This window comes from Gracilinanus agilis, chromosome 3, assembly GCF_016433145.1.
Source record: "Gracilinanus agilis isolate LMUSP501 chromosome 3, AgileGrace, whole genome shotgun sequence".
Classification (NCBI taxonomy): domain Eukaryota; kingdom Metazoa; phylum Chordata; class Mammalia; order Didelphimorphia; family Didelphidae; genus Gracilinanus; species Gracilinanus agilis.
The window spans coordinates 664302688-664318564 of record NC_058132.1 but is presented as its reverse complement, the minus strand read 5'-3'; the positions used below and the strand labels follow the sequence as shown (position 1 = coordinate 664318564).

Below are 15877 nucleotides of genomic sequence, written 5' to 3'. Positions count from 1 at the left end.
AAAATAAAACTCTTAATAAACTCTATTCAAGATAAGAGGCAGCATTGGGTAATTGATGGAATGTTGGGCCAGAAATCAAGAAGACCTTGGTTACAGTTCTTGCTCTAACCTTTACTAGCTGAATGACTCTAGTCAAGTCCATTTAACTTTTTTGTTTTTCTGAAGAATATTCCCAGGGCTTTTCTGCTGACTCACAGATGTACTTCCATCTAGGGATCACGGTGACTTCAGGGAGTTTATCATCTTAAGTTTACAAAAATCATAAATCTTTTTAGTATGTTTCCAGGTCAATGTTAATTTAGACATAACCAAGAGTTCTAAAGACAAAATTAATAAGTATATCATTTTAGTACTTTTTCCCTTCCCCCAAATTTTCCTCCAACAAAACCAAACAACCCATGTAAAACCTTAAAAAATTTTCAAACATATCAGATCTATTTATTAAGATAATGACCAGAATCATTTTTAACATTACCATTTAGATATTGACCTCTGACACTTTTTCTTCCTACTTTCATGGTCACTAAAACAGCCATACCTTCCCATCTTCCACGCACATTTAATATCAGAACTAAAAGTAATAAGAAGATTTGGAAGAGAAGGATAGAATAAAGAGGGGATAAATGGGCAAAAGATGAAAATGAAGATATAATAAAGTCAACACTTAAGTTTTCCTTTGATCTATACAATATTTTAGTTTTAATTTGCTTGTATTTGTACCCAAAAGTCATTCTTCAAATTGGAGTCAAGTTTTATTAACTTTCTTCTTTCTAAAAATAAAATAATGATTTCTTCGATATGGGACTCAGGGAGAGAAGAGTTAAGCATTCCCAGTTTATATGTTTCATAGTCAGATTTTTATTTGCAAATTTATGAAATGATCATAATTGGTCATTCAGAAAGTATTTTTTTTCTTATAGTCGAAAAAATTTCATGGGACTCATTGTTGCTGCGGATGAAAACCAAATGGCACAAGGTTCATTGTTCTGGGATGATGGAGATAGCATTGGTGAGTCTGACTTTACTATGAAATAGTAACACATTGGTATTTCTGAAATTTCCAGAGTGCTATTGGCTCCCTTCCTCTTTTCTCAATCTTTTTCTTTTTAGCTTAGGTAGAAGTTCAACATGGCTACACTTTAGGTGGCAGCCTATAAGCATCTGTGCTACCTGGTCCACAAAGAGGCCATATCTTTAACTAACTTTGTGTGTGCTGGAGCAAGAGGATGTCACAAGGAAACCCTATTCATCCAGTCATAATGTAGAAAACGTGGTCCAGGGCATATAGATTCACACATGCAAATTGGATATATGTGACATGCACCAAGAGAACAATTTAGGATCTACCCTATGTTCTTTTTTTTTTTTTTTTTTTTTTCTAAACCCTTACCTTCCGTCTTGGAGTCAATACTGTGTATTGGCTCCAAGGCAGAAGAGTGGTAAGGATAGGCAATGGGGGCCAAGTGACTTGCCCAGGGTCACCCAGGTGGGAAGTGTCTGAGGTCAGATTTGAACCTAGGACCTCCCGTCTCTAGGCCTGGCTCTCAATCCACTGAGCTACCCAGCTGCCCCCTCTACCCTATGTTCTGATAAATATATATGCATGCTGTTTGGTAGGATCTGTTATCCAGATAAGATTTATTCTTTCATCCAGGTAGTATATAGCTCAAGTAATGATCTCCATCATTCTATTTCTTTTGCATATGCAAGAAAGATGTAAATCACTCCCAAAAAAGGAATAGCTGACATATAAACCACTTTAGAATTTGAAAAAAAAATGACAGGATGTTTTTTTCCTTCTTTGAACCTCACAACAACCTCATGTGATAGGTAATCCAGGTTTATTATCATCATTTTACAAATGAGCAAACTGGGTTATGAAAAACTATGCTTTCCCATAATCATACAGTGAGTAAGTGCCAGAGCTGACATTCACAGTTTTTGCCTAACTTCCAAGACCTTCAGCTCCTCTTCTATGCTATGCTAGAGAAGTATATTTATGTAAATTTTTAATTGCTTAAAATAATTCCTATGGAGGAGAAAAATATTTTGGCATTTTTCATGCATTTCTTTAAAATGTTTTGTTTCTTCTTTTAATAGATACTTATGAAAAAGGCGAATACCTCTTAGTACAGTTTAAATTAAATCAGGTAGGTATCACTTTAAGAGTCTTTTCAAATATCGTTTTCTTACTTTTGTCAAAAGAAATCTTAAATTTTCACAGCATTCTCTGATAGAAGATATATTTATTTTTCAAATTAATTGTATGTAACAATATGTAACAAGCTCCAAGAGTGAGTGAGCAAATGAATCATCACAAATAAAATAACAAAAAAGAGTCAAAGTTATGGATATGAAAAATCAATGTGTTAATTAGGCCAGCAAATAATTAATAAATTGATTATTGGTGATCTTTCTTGCTGATCAAAGAGGCCAATGGACCATCCTGGGTCAGTGTAAATCCAAGTCTTCTCTTCCAATCTCTCCTTCCAAATTACTACCTCTAACAAGAGAAAGACAACCCCTGATTGGTAGACATTTAATTAGGAGATGGGCTAAAAGCTCCAACTCCTCTATTATTTCTTCAGTGGGAAAGAGAGTCAGTTGATGAACTGAGGCATGTTCATAAAGATCTAGCCACCTGAAACAATGTAGGCAAGAAAGATCTCCTTCAAAACAGATTTCTCTGGCTCAGTTCCTCCTTTGTAAGCTAGGTCACATTAAACTCTAATGAAGAGAACAAGGGCACTTGAGTAACTCTGTAGCAGGGACCAGCTCAGGTTAGCTTCATTTACAGGGGAAATGGAAAAGCCCATCCCAGTCCTCGGAAGAGGCAGGGATGTGATGACATTCTTCATCTAAATTGGTATCTCTAAAATCTAGATGGAAAGATGGAAGTTCAGAAAAGGAAATATTATATTTTAATATCAATAATCAAATGATACAGCATTAATAGTAGTTTTCTGCTACATGCATCCCATCTTCTAGTATCATGTATGCTCTAGTGCATATAACAGGTTTTTGCACTATGGGTGCCCAACCCCTGGTAAAGTTATTATAACTGAAATATTGTCTTTCTTCTCTAACTTTTCAGACTACTCTGACAAGTACTGTCACACATAATGGGTATTCAAACCCTCAAGAACTGAGGCTTGGTTATATCAAAGTGTGGGGGAAAAGCCAGACTGCAGTTTCAAGTGTTGAACTCACATACAATGGCCAGACTCAAAGCGTCGCCTATAACACCAGTTCAAACAATGAGGTAAGAAGATCTCAATGAAGATCTCTATTATATATCAATTTTTTTAAACTGATTGTTTTTTACTCTCATTTCCTTAGAGAAGTCCATTTTAGTTGTCAGAAATGTTTTTTTTTCCTTTTTCATTATCTCCTTGGTCCTCTCTTATTGCTTCTCTACCCTTCCTTCCTATTACCTAACCTTCCTTTTCCTATTATTTTCTCCAACCAACGGTTTCTTGCTGAAAATACCCTCTAAGTAGGAAGAAATAACACTAGCATTGATTTGTCATCCATCCCTCTTTAAACAAATTTTCCTGGAACTAATGTGGACTCGTTAGCTTTTCTTTAAGTAAATGAAGATTATCATAGGGAAGAGGGATTAGAAATTTCTACTTATTCCCAAAGAATAGAACTGGAAGGAAAATATGCAAATGGCAGGGAGGAACATTTATGGTACCTGTAAGAGAAAACTTCCTTATAGAGCTCTCTCCTAACTGTAAGAAGATGCAAAAAGAAGGAAATAGATCAAGGTTCCTGGTTCTGGAATGATGAAGAAAGCATTAATAGCCTGCATATGCTCCCCAATAGAAAGTCAGTGTCTCATCTATTGCTATATATTATAAATTACTCCCTTTTCTACACTTTTCATTCCTGTGGGAAATTTTCAAACAATGGCTAGATCATGGCTTCAGAACCTGAGGGGACCTTCAACATCATTGAATTTAGGATCTTCATCTTATGGACATGCTATTTGTCCTACCAATGATCTTTGTGGCTTTAGGAAAATCTCTTCTTCCTGTTTTTTTTTTCCCTTTCTTTCTTTATCCATAACAAGAAAGGTTTAGACTAGATGATTATTAATGCTCCTTCCAGCCTTGAGAAATTATGCTTCATCAACATAGGGCATTTATATATTTTACTGGTATTCTTGATCATCATGACAAGCTAGAAATGTAAATTTCTGAATTAATATTAAACTCATATATTTTCTTTAACCCTTCTAGATATTAGAAATTCACCTTAGAGACAAACTTGTCCTTTTGGAGAACTACATAGAAATCTCTTGGAAGACATGAGGACCAAATACAAACTTCAGTTTTCAAAGGAAAGGACCAATCTACTCCAGATTCAATTAATGTGTCCAATTTTTCATCTTATCGTTGTGTTATTTTCTATAGAATATAATTAATATTTTAAATATATTTAAAGTAAATTAATTTGTGTGAACATGTCTATTTTTTATTATTCTAATTAAAACAGAAATCTAGAAGTCTATTTTGTGTTAGTTAGAAGGATTTCAGGGACACAGTAAGCTGATGTTTAATTCCTCTTTCAGAGTCTCCAGGATGATCACCAACTAATAATAAGACATATTAATTGAAATGAACCAGGTGAAAGTTAATGGACTGGGTGGCTCAGTGGACTGAGAGCCAGGCTCAGAGACAGGAGGTCCTGGGTTCAAATATGACCTCAGACATTTCCTAGCTTTGTGACCCTGGGCAAATCATTTAACCCCCATTGCCTAGCCCTTACCATTCTTCTGCCTTGGAACCAATACACAGTATTGATTTCAAGAGGAAAGTAATGTTTTTTTTTTGTTTGTTTGTTTGTTTAAGAAAGTTAAGGGAATGATTTTTAATTATCCTAAGTTATTCTGGAGTCCATCACGCATCTACTACACCAAGCTACTTCTCATATCTACATACACTTAGTATATATTATACATGAAGTTTTCAAGGCACTTTACAAATATTATATCATTTTACTTTCACAACAATTCTGAGAGGTAGATGCCAGTATTGTCCCCATTTCATAGAAGAGAAAATTAAGGCTGAAAGAAGTTTTGTCACTTGTCCAAAGTCACACAGTTAGTAAATGTCTGAGGTAGGATTTAAACTCAATAGTTTCACACTCCCAAGTCCTGCCTATTTTTAATCATACCACTTATCTGGCATTGATTTCTACTAGTTAAGTAAATGGGAGACACAAGAGTTCAAAGTCAGTTCCCTATCTATTGTAGAATAGGAAAACACCAAAATCTTGGTGATAGGTTAAAGTGTACATAAGTCTGAAAAGCATGAAACAGTCATCATCAAACCCAGTTGACCCAGAATATAATGATGTCCCTCTTTTCACTCAGAATTGTTTTGAAATAAATACATATTTCTATTTTGTGCCACACTGATACATACACAAATTGTTTCCCCTGGAATATATAAATTTCACCTTTGTATATCTAGAGCTTACCATAGGGCCTGGGACAAAGCAAGTCAAGTTGTTTATTGATCAGTTGCCTGATGGATAAGGAACTCAAGGCAGTGAACACAGAGAAGGTCCATTTCCTGCTAATTTAGGCCTGAAATGAGAATATAATGGAACATGTAGCCATCGCAGGAGGAAAAACAAAACTATTCAGAGGAGCAAAGAGATGTTCATTCATACATGATATAACTTTGATTCAGCTGAATAAAGCTCTCTTGTGCAAGTGTTAGGCATTCTGCTAGTCTAGAGTCAGAAACCTCTGAGAAGAGTTTTAGTCCTTCATGTCCTGCCTATTTTGTATGTACATTATCCGGAAAGGTACACCAATCAATGATTTAAGCCATAATACTACTCTAAACCCAATAAATATCTAGGACAATTTCAACTCCTTTTAAAGAAATACTAAACTAATTTTTGAAGGACTGGAGGATATTGTTATTTTTTGTTGTCATTTTTAGTTGTATCCAAATATTATTGGCTTAATTGAAATCTCAAAATAAAATTTCATCTTTAAGCTAGTAAAATGTCTTTTGCACATTTAGAGAAATATTTTTTAATTAATCACAAGAACCAATTAACAAAAATTCAATTTGCTTTCCCTCACGAATGCTTTTGCAAGTTGATGGTGGTGTCCTTACTAAACATCCATTAAAATCCAAGTCATTGCTCTGAACTGGAGTTATCTTTGGTCAGGAATTGTTAACTCTATTCAAGGATTCTAGTCCCATTACTTATATTCCTCTTTCAACCCTAATAGTTTCCAAATATTTTTCTAATTAAGTGAGTGTTTGATTCTTCAGATAAGGAAATGTATAGAGTGGTAAGAAGGGTAAGAAAACTGAAATTTATTAGATCCATTAAAATTATGTTTTTTTTTACCACCCTGTAGTAAGAATATTCAGCTATGAGTTGGGAAAATGAGACATGATAAAGTAAAAAGGTTCCTAAGAATTATGAGCTATTTACTGACTGAAGCAAATGAATAAATATCAATAAATGGATTTAAATCTTTAAAAGCCAATATATTTTCCAAGAAAGCTCTAAAGTCATCAAAATATTAGCAGTAATTAAAAAACAAGTTAAAAATCCAATAAATATTCCTAGAGTAATATGATTCTGGTGGTTTGAAAATGCAGAACCTGTTCTATGCCATTGTAAAGGGAGAAATAACAAGTTTGGAAACCATTGGATCATAAGAATTGAGAGCTGGAAGGGACAATTCTCTCTACACTCTACACTTATTTCATATGAGAAATAAAGCCTAGAGAAATTTATAGATTATACTCACTACAAGTTGCAAATAACAAATCTTAATATTCTAGGTAACTATAATAATTTAGAAATTAATAACTGGAAAGTATGACAATATTACTGACATTATGAAACAAACAAAAATAAATAGATATGCCCTTGTGTAGAACTTCTCCCATCAAACTATTTAGTTTTTTTGCCATGTTTGTACATAAAAAGAAGAAAAATGAAGAGTTGATAATGAGTTACATGGAACTTCTAGTATAACTAGATGTATAGTGGGATGTTTATCAGAAGCAGAAAAATCTGGGGAAAGACAGTGTTAGGGCAGAAGTTAATAAGTTCCACTTGAAATTTGATAATTTTGAAATTGTCTGTAACATATCCACTTGGGGCCATTGATTAGTGAGTTGTTGAAGGAGTGGGCTCAAGGGGAAGATTAGGGCAGTTAAATAGATTTCATGAGTCCTTTTCAGAGAGATGGTAACTGAATCTATGACTCTGGTGAAGATCACAAACAGGGAGAAAATAAAAGAAAGAAGGGAAGAGGTTCACAACTAAAGACTTGGGGAGTAGCAGCACTTATGAAGTGGGACAAGGATAAATTCAAACAAGAAGACTGTGATGGAGATCTCTGATTTCTATGGAAGAGAACCTGGAAAAACTAGTATCTCAAAATCAAAGAGAATTAAGACTTGTCAGGAGTAAGAATCAGTCAAAAGTGACCAAGCTCTGGGATGATCAAGATAGAGGAAGACTTAAAATGATACTTGATGCTCACAACAGTGCTATGAGTTAGATAGGGCTGGTATTATTCTCTCAATTTTGTAGATGAGAAAGCTGAGATGAATTGACTCAGCTAGTAATAAGATAAAAACTTAAACCTAGGGTCTTCTGAATTTTTCCACCATAACATTCTGCTTCCCTTAAATTCCTTTAAAAGAAAGTACAACATCTGTAAATGGACATGTAAGAACTGCAATGCTATTCCATTACTTTATTGAACTTTTTTAGACTTAGATTAGACTTTAATCATTAGAGTATCAGATGTCAAAATATTAGTGATACAGCATATATTGTATTTGGAGAAAGTCTATATAAAAGGAAAAAAAATGGTTATATGATTCAGGATTAAGTGCCAAGAGGGTATTAAGCTGCCTTCATTTGGTCTTAAGGAAAGAAAACTAAATTGGAAATAATGGGCCTTTAAATTATATGGATGAACTATTGCATCAGTTACTGAGGCCTGTATCTGTAGGGAAGGATTGGCTTTTCACTAAGAGTTTAGGTAGAGGCAGCTGAGTTACTTAGTGGGTAAAGAGACAGTCCTGGAGAGAGGAGGTCCTGGGTTTAATTCTGTTTTTTTTTAACCCTTAACTTCTGTGTATTGGCTCCTAGGTGGAAGAATGGTAAGGGTGGGCAATGAGGGTGAAGTGACTTGCCCAGGGTCACACAGCTGGGAAGCGGCTGAGGCCAGGTTTGAACCTAGGACCTCCCGTCTCTAGGCCTGACTCTCACTCCACTGAGCTACCCAACTGCCCACAGAAAGAAGTCCTTTTCACTATTCTTCCTTGGAACCAATACTTAGTATAGATTCTAAAACTAAAAGTAAAGGTTTATTTTCCTTAAAAATAATTTTGATCAGAGCTTTGCCAGAGTAGATGGTAATGCTTTCCCTGATGCATGCAAAAAACCTTGATGCTATGGATACATTATATAGTAGGGTCCCTGCTTTGAGTTTTTTCTGACAATGGGGTTGTACTTAAACAGAGCCATCCATACTCTTCTATTTGTTCCTCCTCGTGCTCCATAGTAATCATTTGTAAGTTTTCTTTTAGGCTGGGACCAATTTCTGGTCAGATCAAAAGAGTGCCAGACCCAAATATGTTATTAAGGGGATGTGTAGGCAGCAAATTATCGTGGAGAGAAAATTGGATTTTAAAATCAGGAGATTTGTTTCCAAATCTTAGTTGTCATTTATTAACAGTATGACCTTAGACTAGAAAATCCCTGGCCTCATTTCCTGAAATGAAGGATTTGAACTAATGGACTTCTGAGATCACTTCCAACTTTAAACCTATGTTTGTATCCTTGGCTCTGTTTTAAAATTCCTAGATCTTTTACTTACTAAGAGTACTACCACTTACTATTTACCAATAGGTATCTGACCCTGGCCAAATCTTTCCTCTTCTCTGCCACAATTTTCCAATCTGTAAAGTGAAAAATTTTGACTAGATTATTTCAAAAGTTTCTTCTAGCTATAAAAGTTACAATAATTTTGAAATCATTTGGGGTATATTATTAAAATATGAGGTCAAAAGCTTATAAGTTTAGAGCTGATCAGTACATACGTGTGGATTTTAATCTGTATTATTAAAGGGAATATGCTCATTGATGTGTTTTCTGATCCATTGAGGATAAATTTTATCTTATAAGAGTTGGCCCAGCCTTCTAGATTGTAGTGATTTTTTGGATACAGTTTTGCCACCACTGTCAGCTTTATGCCATCCATCAACTTCCATTAGCAGGCTATTTGTGCATTCTTTCATTTGTTGAAATTTTGATCTATGAGCCACTTCATTAGAGTCTTTTCCCTTCCCAAGTGGACATTGCAGGAAGATACTTATTATTTTTCACAAATGCTTTGCTTTTAACTACTGCTGGTAGGTACTCAATAAATACTGAATTTCTGCTATTTAAACTGTGTATCCTCAGTATCTTACTCAGCTTCCTTTGTGAATAATAGTCTCCATATGGAAAATGGCTCATTGGAATTTAGCCCTGAATTATAAGTTCAATGTAATGGAGATAAAATAGACCTTACCTTCTAGTTCTCTTTGGATATTTTCCTACAACTTAAAAAAAAAAGAGAGATTTCAGAAGCTTCCATGGGGTATGATGAAAGGGTGTTGACAAGTGGTATAGAAAGAGGTCATCTGTTTCTCAAGGGATGAAAGATTCAGTGACTAAAAAAGACAGGATGTCCAATGTACAAGAATCCTGTTCTTAAATATTTGAATAAATAAGTTCCATCATAGTTCCTTTTACTTTGTAGGTTCAATGATTCTATTAAGTTTTCAAAAGTCCCAGGACAATTGTTCTATCTATAATCTATGTCTAGGATAATACATGTAGAACTGGAATCAGTACCATATATATATATACACACACATATGTGTGTGTGTGTGTGTGTGTGTGTGTGTGATTCATACACACTCAGTGTACAAAGCAATTTCAAGGAGAAAGCAAGATGCCTTGGAGGGCTTTCTGATTCTTTCAGGTCTCCGATATTGTATTTAATATTTGCTGCTGCAATATTTTTATTGTTAAATCATTTGCTGTCGTTCCTGAATCTTTCTGATGCCATTTCGGGTTTACTTGGCAAAGATACTGAAGTAATTTTCCACTTCCTTCTCCAGTTTATTTTACAGATGAAGGAACAGAGGCAAAAAGGGTTAAATGGACTTGTAAAGGGTCACATAGCTACTAAGTGTCTCAGGCTAGCTTTGGAATCAGGAAGATGAGTTTTGCTGATTCCAGGGCTTGCACTCTATCCATTGTGCCATATAGCTGACATATATGCCAAGAAAATAACATATTATATGTTCGTTTTAAAAAAAATACTTAATATAAAAATAATATAAAATAATTAGTACACGATCTTTGATAGTTTGATTCTTAGAATGTCAGAGGTGGAAGAGATGTTAAAAGTCTTCTAGTCATATTTAAGATGAAAAAACCAATGCAGAGTGAAATAAGCAGAACTGGGAGAACATTGTATACAATAACAGCAATATTGGATGATGATTAGCTGTGAAAACTTGGCTATTCTCAGCAATGCACTGACCTAGGATAATCCTGAAAGACATGATGGAGCATACTATCTACTTCCAGAGAAACAACTGTGGGAGCTGTCTATCACATCAATACTATCTTTGGTTTTATTTTGGGATTTTTGTTTCATATGAGTTTGCTCTTACAACAGTGACCAATATGGAAATGTTTTGCATGACAATAAAAATAAAAAATATGATGAATTACTTATGAAGTGAAATAAAGTGAAACACAATTGAAAAAAAAAACATGAAGAAACTGAGTCCTAGGGAGGATTTTGCCCATAGTCACATGGTCAAGTAGATGGTAGACCCATGACAGGCACTTAATTGCCAGCTCAAAGAACAATGCCTTTCCCAGGATATTAATTTCTAGGATTTTCACTTTTTGCATATCATTACTTGACAACAGATGCAAAAATAAATTTCTAATTTCTAAAACCAACCAACCCTAACTTGATTGTAAATATCAAACACTAAGAAATAAATATTACCTACACCTAATGCTTTTTAATGTTCTGAACAGTTCTGGTTTTCTTATTAGTGCCTATATGTTAACAGTAGTAAAATCAGTGTCCCATCATGTGAAAAAGGCCTATTCCCGAGTATCTAATAATTTTTTTTTGGAATTATAATCAGAATATTGGCCAACTGACCAAAGAGTATTTTTTTCTGTGATAACAGCTTAGCTTGTTGTACTCTGGATTGTTATTACATGAATTTGGATGAATTAAATTTTGCCCTGATCCTAGATAAAAAAGCATATAGTAAAATCTTGATCCTATTGATCTCTTTCTTCTATGTGATCTATAAAGGCAGGCATTCCATATGCATTACTTCATTGTACTTTGTTCCTCTCTATCCCTTGCCTATCTTACTCAGATGCACTTGCCTCAAACAGAATATCTTGTTAGATATCAGTTAACATTCAAGAGATGAACGGTGTCATATAACAATTTTTTTTAAGGCAAAACTTTTTTGTTGAGAATTATTCCTGTAAAGGATGTTTCATGACACAATCTTGCTTGCCACAGAGAATGATAGGATTATTGTAAAAATGATGAGGCATCTCCTTATTTGTCTTGCAAGTTTTCATGTGAGTCAGAAGATGATGGAGATGAGAGAGGTAATTTTAAAGATGTAATTATATTGGTTATTCTGCACAACTGTTTCCTGATTTTGAATATGGAGCTGAATATTGTGAAATGAGGCCTATGACAAGTATTTTTAGTCAATAAACTACATTAAGACATCAATAATTGTATGTTACTAGGCTATAATTATTTCTGATCATTTCCTTGAGAGTTATAAGGAATTAAGAAGAAAGTTTGAATGATATTCTATTCACAAATTACTTAAATTAAACAAAAGAAAACACAAACTATGAGCCAGAAACTATACTTCTGTGGATCCATGTTTCAACAGACCTATCATTTCAGTGATACGGTATGCTTTCTAACAGTACAAATGGAAACTGACAAAAGTCTTTTCGTCAAAAGTTTAGTTCAGGTAAGTGACACAGTAAATAGAACATCTGGTCTGGAGTTGGGAGAACCCGGGTTCAAATCTGGCCTAAGATACTAAGAAGTTGAGTGATCCTAGACAAGTCACTTAACCCTGTTTGTCTAGTCCTTACCCATCAGCTTTAATGTTGTTACTAGAACAGAAAGTAAAGATTAAGGAAAAAAAAGTGGTTCTATTTCCTGGCCTTGCATGAATACTCCCAAACTGCTAGAGAACAGCTTTTAGGTATTTTAATGCTGAATTATACTAGTGCCTCCTTTCAGATGTCCATCTGTCATTCTTCCAGCTCAATGCATGATGTATCTACCTCTTTTGATGATCATATATTATCACAGACAATAAATTTACACCCTTTTTCTATTAAAGTGTTAATTTGTGATGTACTTTCCACCAAAGCCTTTTATCCTTATTTTATAGCTATAAAGTTTAAAACTTTTGAAACCCATCAAGCAAAATCATCTTGTAGTGCAAACCCGATGTAACCTCTCTCTGCATTTTCCTCTTGTCCTTTTGGTAACATAAAATGCTGATTTGTTGTAGATTGTGGCAGTCCATGACTTATAACCTACTCACAATTAAGCATATTATGTAATTTTAGAAAGATTTTGTGGTTTATTTTATGTTTGCATTTTTTCTCTCTAATTTTCACTACAGAAATAGCCTCAAACTTGTAGTTCCTACAGTTATTTTCATAATTACACACACACACACACACACACACAGAGAGAGAGAGAGAGAGAGAGAGAGAGAGAGAGAGAGAGAGACCCTTCCTAGATAAAAGAGGAAGTATTTATCCAACTCAAATGCCCAGTGAAAATATAGATTGACTATTCTGGGGAGATTTTTCCATCAAAATCCAATGTGTGCATCTAAAAAATAAATTCTACTTATGGAGAATTTAATTTAAAAAGAAAATATTGAATCTCTACTATGACAACAAGAATAGAAAGACAGGATGAAAGTATAATTCTCCACAATTCTGATGTTTCCATGCTATGCTCTGAGGAATAGTATTTCAGAGTCCTGAGTCAGAGAAGAGAAGTGAAGGACCGAGGACATCTGGTACAACTGTGCCTAACTTTCAATGTTGATTCTTCTATTAGAGTCAACTTCACATGTTTTATTTAAACTTCACGTAAAGAGTTACTGACTCTTCTCTTTAACCTGGTTTCACTATCTAGCTCTTTCTTTTTGGGAATACTGTCTTCCTCAAAGACCAATACCAACTGAAGCTAAAAATTATCTATGCAGACAATGGAAGAGTCCAGTCCATTCTTGCTGCCAAAAGTGTTCACTGCCAAGATTTTTAATTCTAACTCAAGCCTCCCCTTCTAGTCTAAGCCCTCCCCCACCACAATGACATATGATCAAAAGATGTGGCCAAAATATTCTTCAGAATAATAAATTTCTCAACAAACACATGAAAATCTGTTTCCAAACATTGATAAGAAAAGAAGATTATGTAAAAAACTTTGAGGTCTTAAATCATACTCAGTAATTTGGCGTATGTTAAAAAGTGGAAATAGTAACAGTCAGAAGAGCTACAAAAAGATTAGAATATTAATATATGATCTATGAATGTGTGGATTAGTAAATAAATCTGGAAAATAATTTAGAATTATTTAAGAATAATCACTCAACTATGCATGCTCTTTGACCCAGAAATCACGCCATTGAGCTTATACGGAAGGAGGATGAAGACAGAAATAAAAGAAACATATATAGAAAAATGTTTTTGATTGCTTATTTGTTGTGGTATTAAAAACCTAGAAGGTAATTGTTTACCTAATGGTTAGTGAATGACCCCAAAATAATGAAATGTGTATATAAACAAATATTATTTTGCCAAAACAAATGAAAGACCCACGATATAAGGAGAAACAAGGGAAGATTTGTATCATCAGATGTGCTGTGAAATAAACAAAAAAATAGTAAAACAATGCAATCTTTTAAAGAATTAATCTACAAACATTTATTAAACTTATTTATTAAACAAATAGTATATATTAGGTGCTATTCTCAGCACTTGAGACATGCAGAGAAAGGTGAAACAGTTATTGTCTTTAAGAAATTTGTATTCCCTCAGAGGAAACATGATGGGGATCTTTTTAGTCTACGGGCAAATTGGAAAATGTAACAATAAAGAAAATGAGAAGAATACTTTTAAAGTATTTGAATATTATACACATCTATAATCTGGGTGCTGATTAAGAGACTATGAAATGCCTCTTCTTCCTCTTGATAGAAAATTCCTTGGGTGTGGGATTTTGCATACAATATCACATATGATTATTATAGCAGTTGGGCAAGTAGGTTGAATAATAGATCACTGTTCCTAAAGTAAAAAAGTCCCAAGTTCAAATATGAACTCAAGAACTTATTATCTATGTGGCCCTGGGAAGTTCTCTTAACACTGTTTGCCTTAATTTCCTCATCTGTAAAATGATCTGGAGAAGGAAATGGCAAAGCATTGCAGAATCTTTGCCAAGAAAACCCCAAGTGGGGTCATGAAAAAAGACATATGACTAAAAAGACTGAAAAACATCAACAATTTTCTCAGTTAGTTTTAAATGCTTTTCTTAAAGGCTCCTGGATTAGGAGTGAGATGGGAATATATAGAAATATATGTTATTGAAAAGGTCAAGAAAATATTGTTTTTAACTTTAAATACAATATAATCCATTGACACATCAACTAAGGAATCACTCGAATTTTATTTTTGAGATAGATTATGTATTTCTGAAACTTTGGTGTCAATTCAGCAGTAAACTTGTTAATTACAAATGTAAAATTAAAATATTTGAACAACGTTGATGAAATCAGTCTTAGTGGTCTTGAGGAGGCATGAGCTCTCAATAAGAATTTTCCCAAATGATTATTTTCACCATATGACTTTTTTTTCTGTATAACTTTTGATGGCTCCCTCTTGCCACATACTAGAGATGAACTTCTAAGGCCTTTCACAGCAAAAGAGTGTACAGTTTTGCCATTCTTAGATCAAACACCTTTCTTTTAGCAACTCACCAGACGGAGCCCAATCTGTTTAACCCAGTCTTTTTTATTCTTTTCTTTTTAAAAATTCCTTTTCACCAAGGCCTTTTATCATCATTTTATAGCCATGAGGTCTAAACCATTTTTTGAAAGAAAATCAAGCAAAATCATCCTATACTTCAACTATAAAGATGGACCTGACATGATATCTAATATTCCATCTTAGTGGCCCACCACTTTTCTGTTCTGATGTGTGATGGTATTTCATTATCAAGTCACTAGAGCCCAGTATTTATTTTTCCTGTCCTGCCAGTACTTTGATTCTAGGTTTTTTGTTTGTTTGTTTGTTTGTTTTTTTTTATTAAACCCTTGTACTTTGGTGTATTGTCTCATAGGTGGGAGATTGGTAAGGGTGGGCAATGGGGGTCAAGTGACTTGCCCAGGGTCACACAGCTGGGAAGTGGCTGAGGCCAGGTTTGAATCTAGGACCTCCTGTCTCTATGGCCTGACTCTCACTCCACTGAGCTACCCAGCTGCTCCTTAGCAGCTAGGTTTCTAGGTTTCTGATGACGCCACATAAATTTTCTGATACCCTCTTTTATCTTTCCCCACCTTCATTTTACTTGTCTGTTAAATTTAGCTTAAAACTACTTTTTGACTTTTTTTCATAGTTTTTTCCTCTTGTACTCTTCAGAAAACAATTATTCGGGTACTGTTTAATGACATTTGTTGCATGGAATCTACTTAAGTCTCCTATTGCTATTTTATTTTGATGC

The 15877-nt window shown here is 34.2% G+C and overlaps 1 protein-coding gene across 1 annotated transcript in view; it reads left to right on the top strand.

Moving 5' to 3' along the window:
- The window catches only part of SI (sucrase-isomaltase), a 95395-nt gene extending 91079 nt beyond the window's left edge, over window positions 1-4316 (top strand). The window contains exons 44-47 of the mRNA XM_044667712.1: window positions 921-1009; window positions 2101-2150; window positions 3095-3262; window positions 4245-4316. Coding sequence (XP_044523647.1) covers window positions 921-1009; window positions 2101-2150; window positions 3095-3262; window positions 4245-4316 — 379 coding nt within the window. The remainder of the gene's footprint in view (window positions 1-920; window positions 1010-2100; window positions 2151-3094; window positions 3263-4244) is intronic.
- The last annotated feature ends 11561 nt before the right edge of the window (window positions 4317-15877 follow it).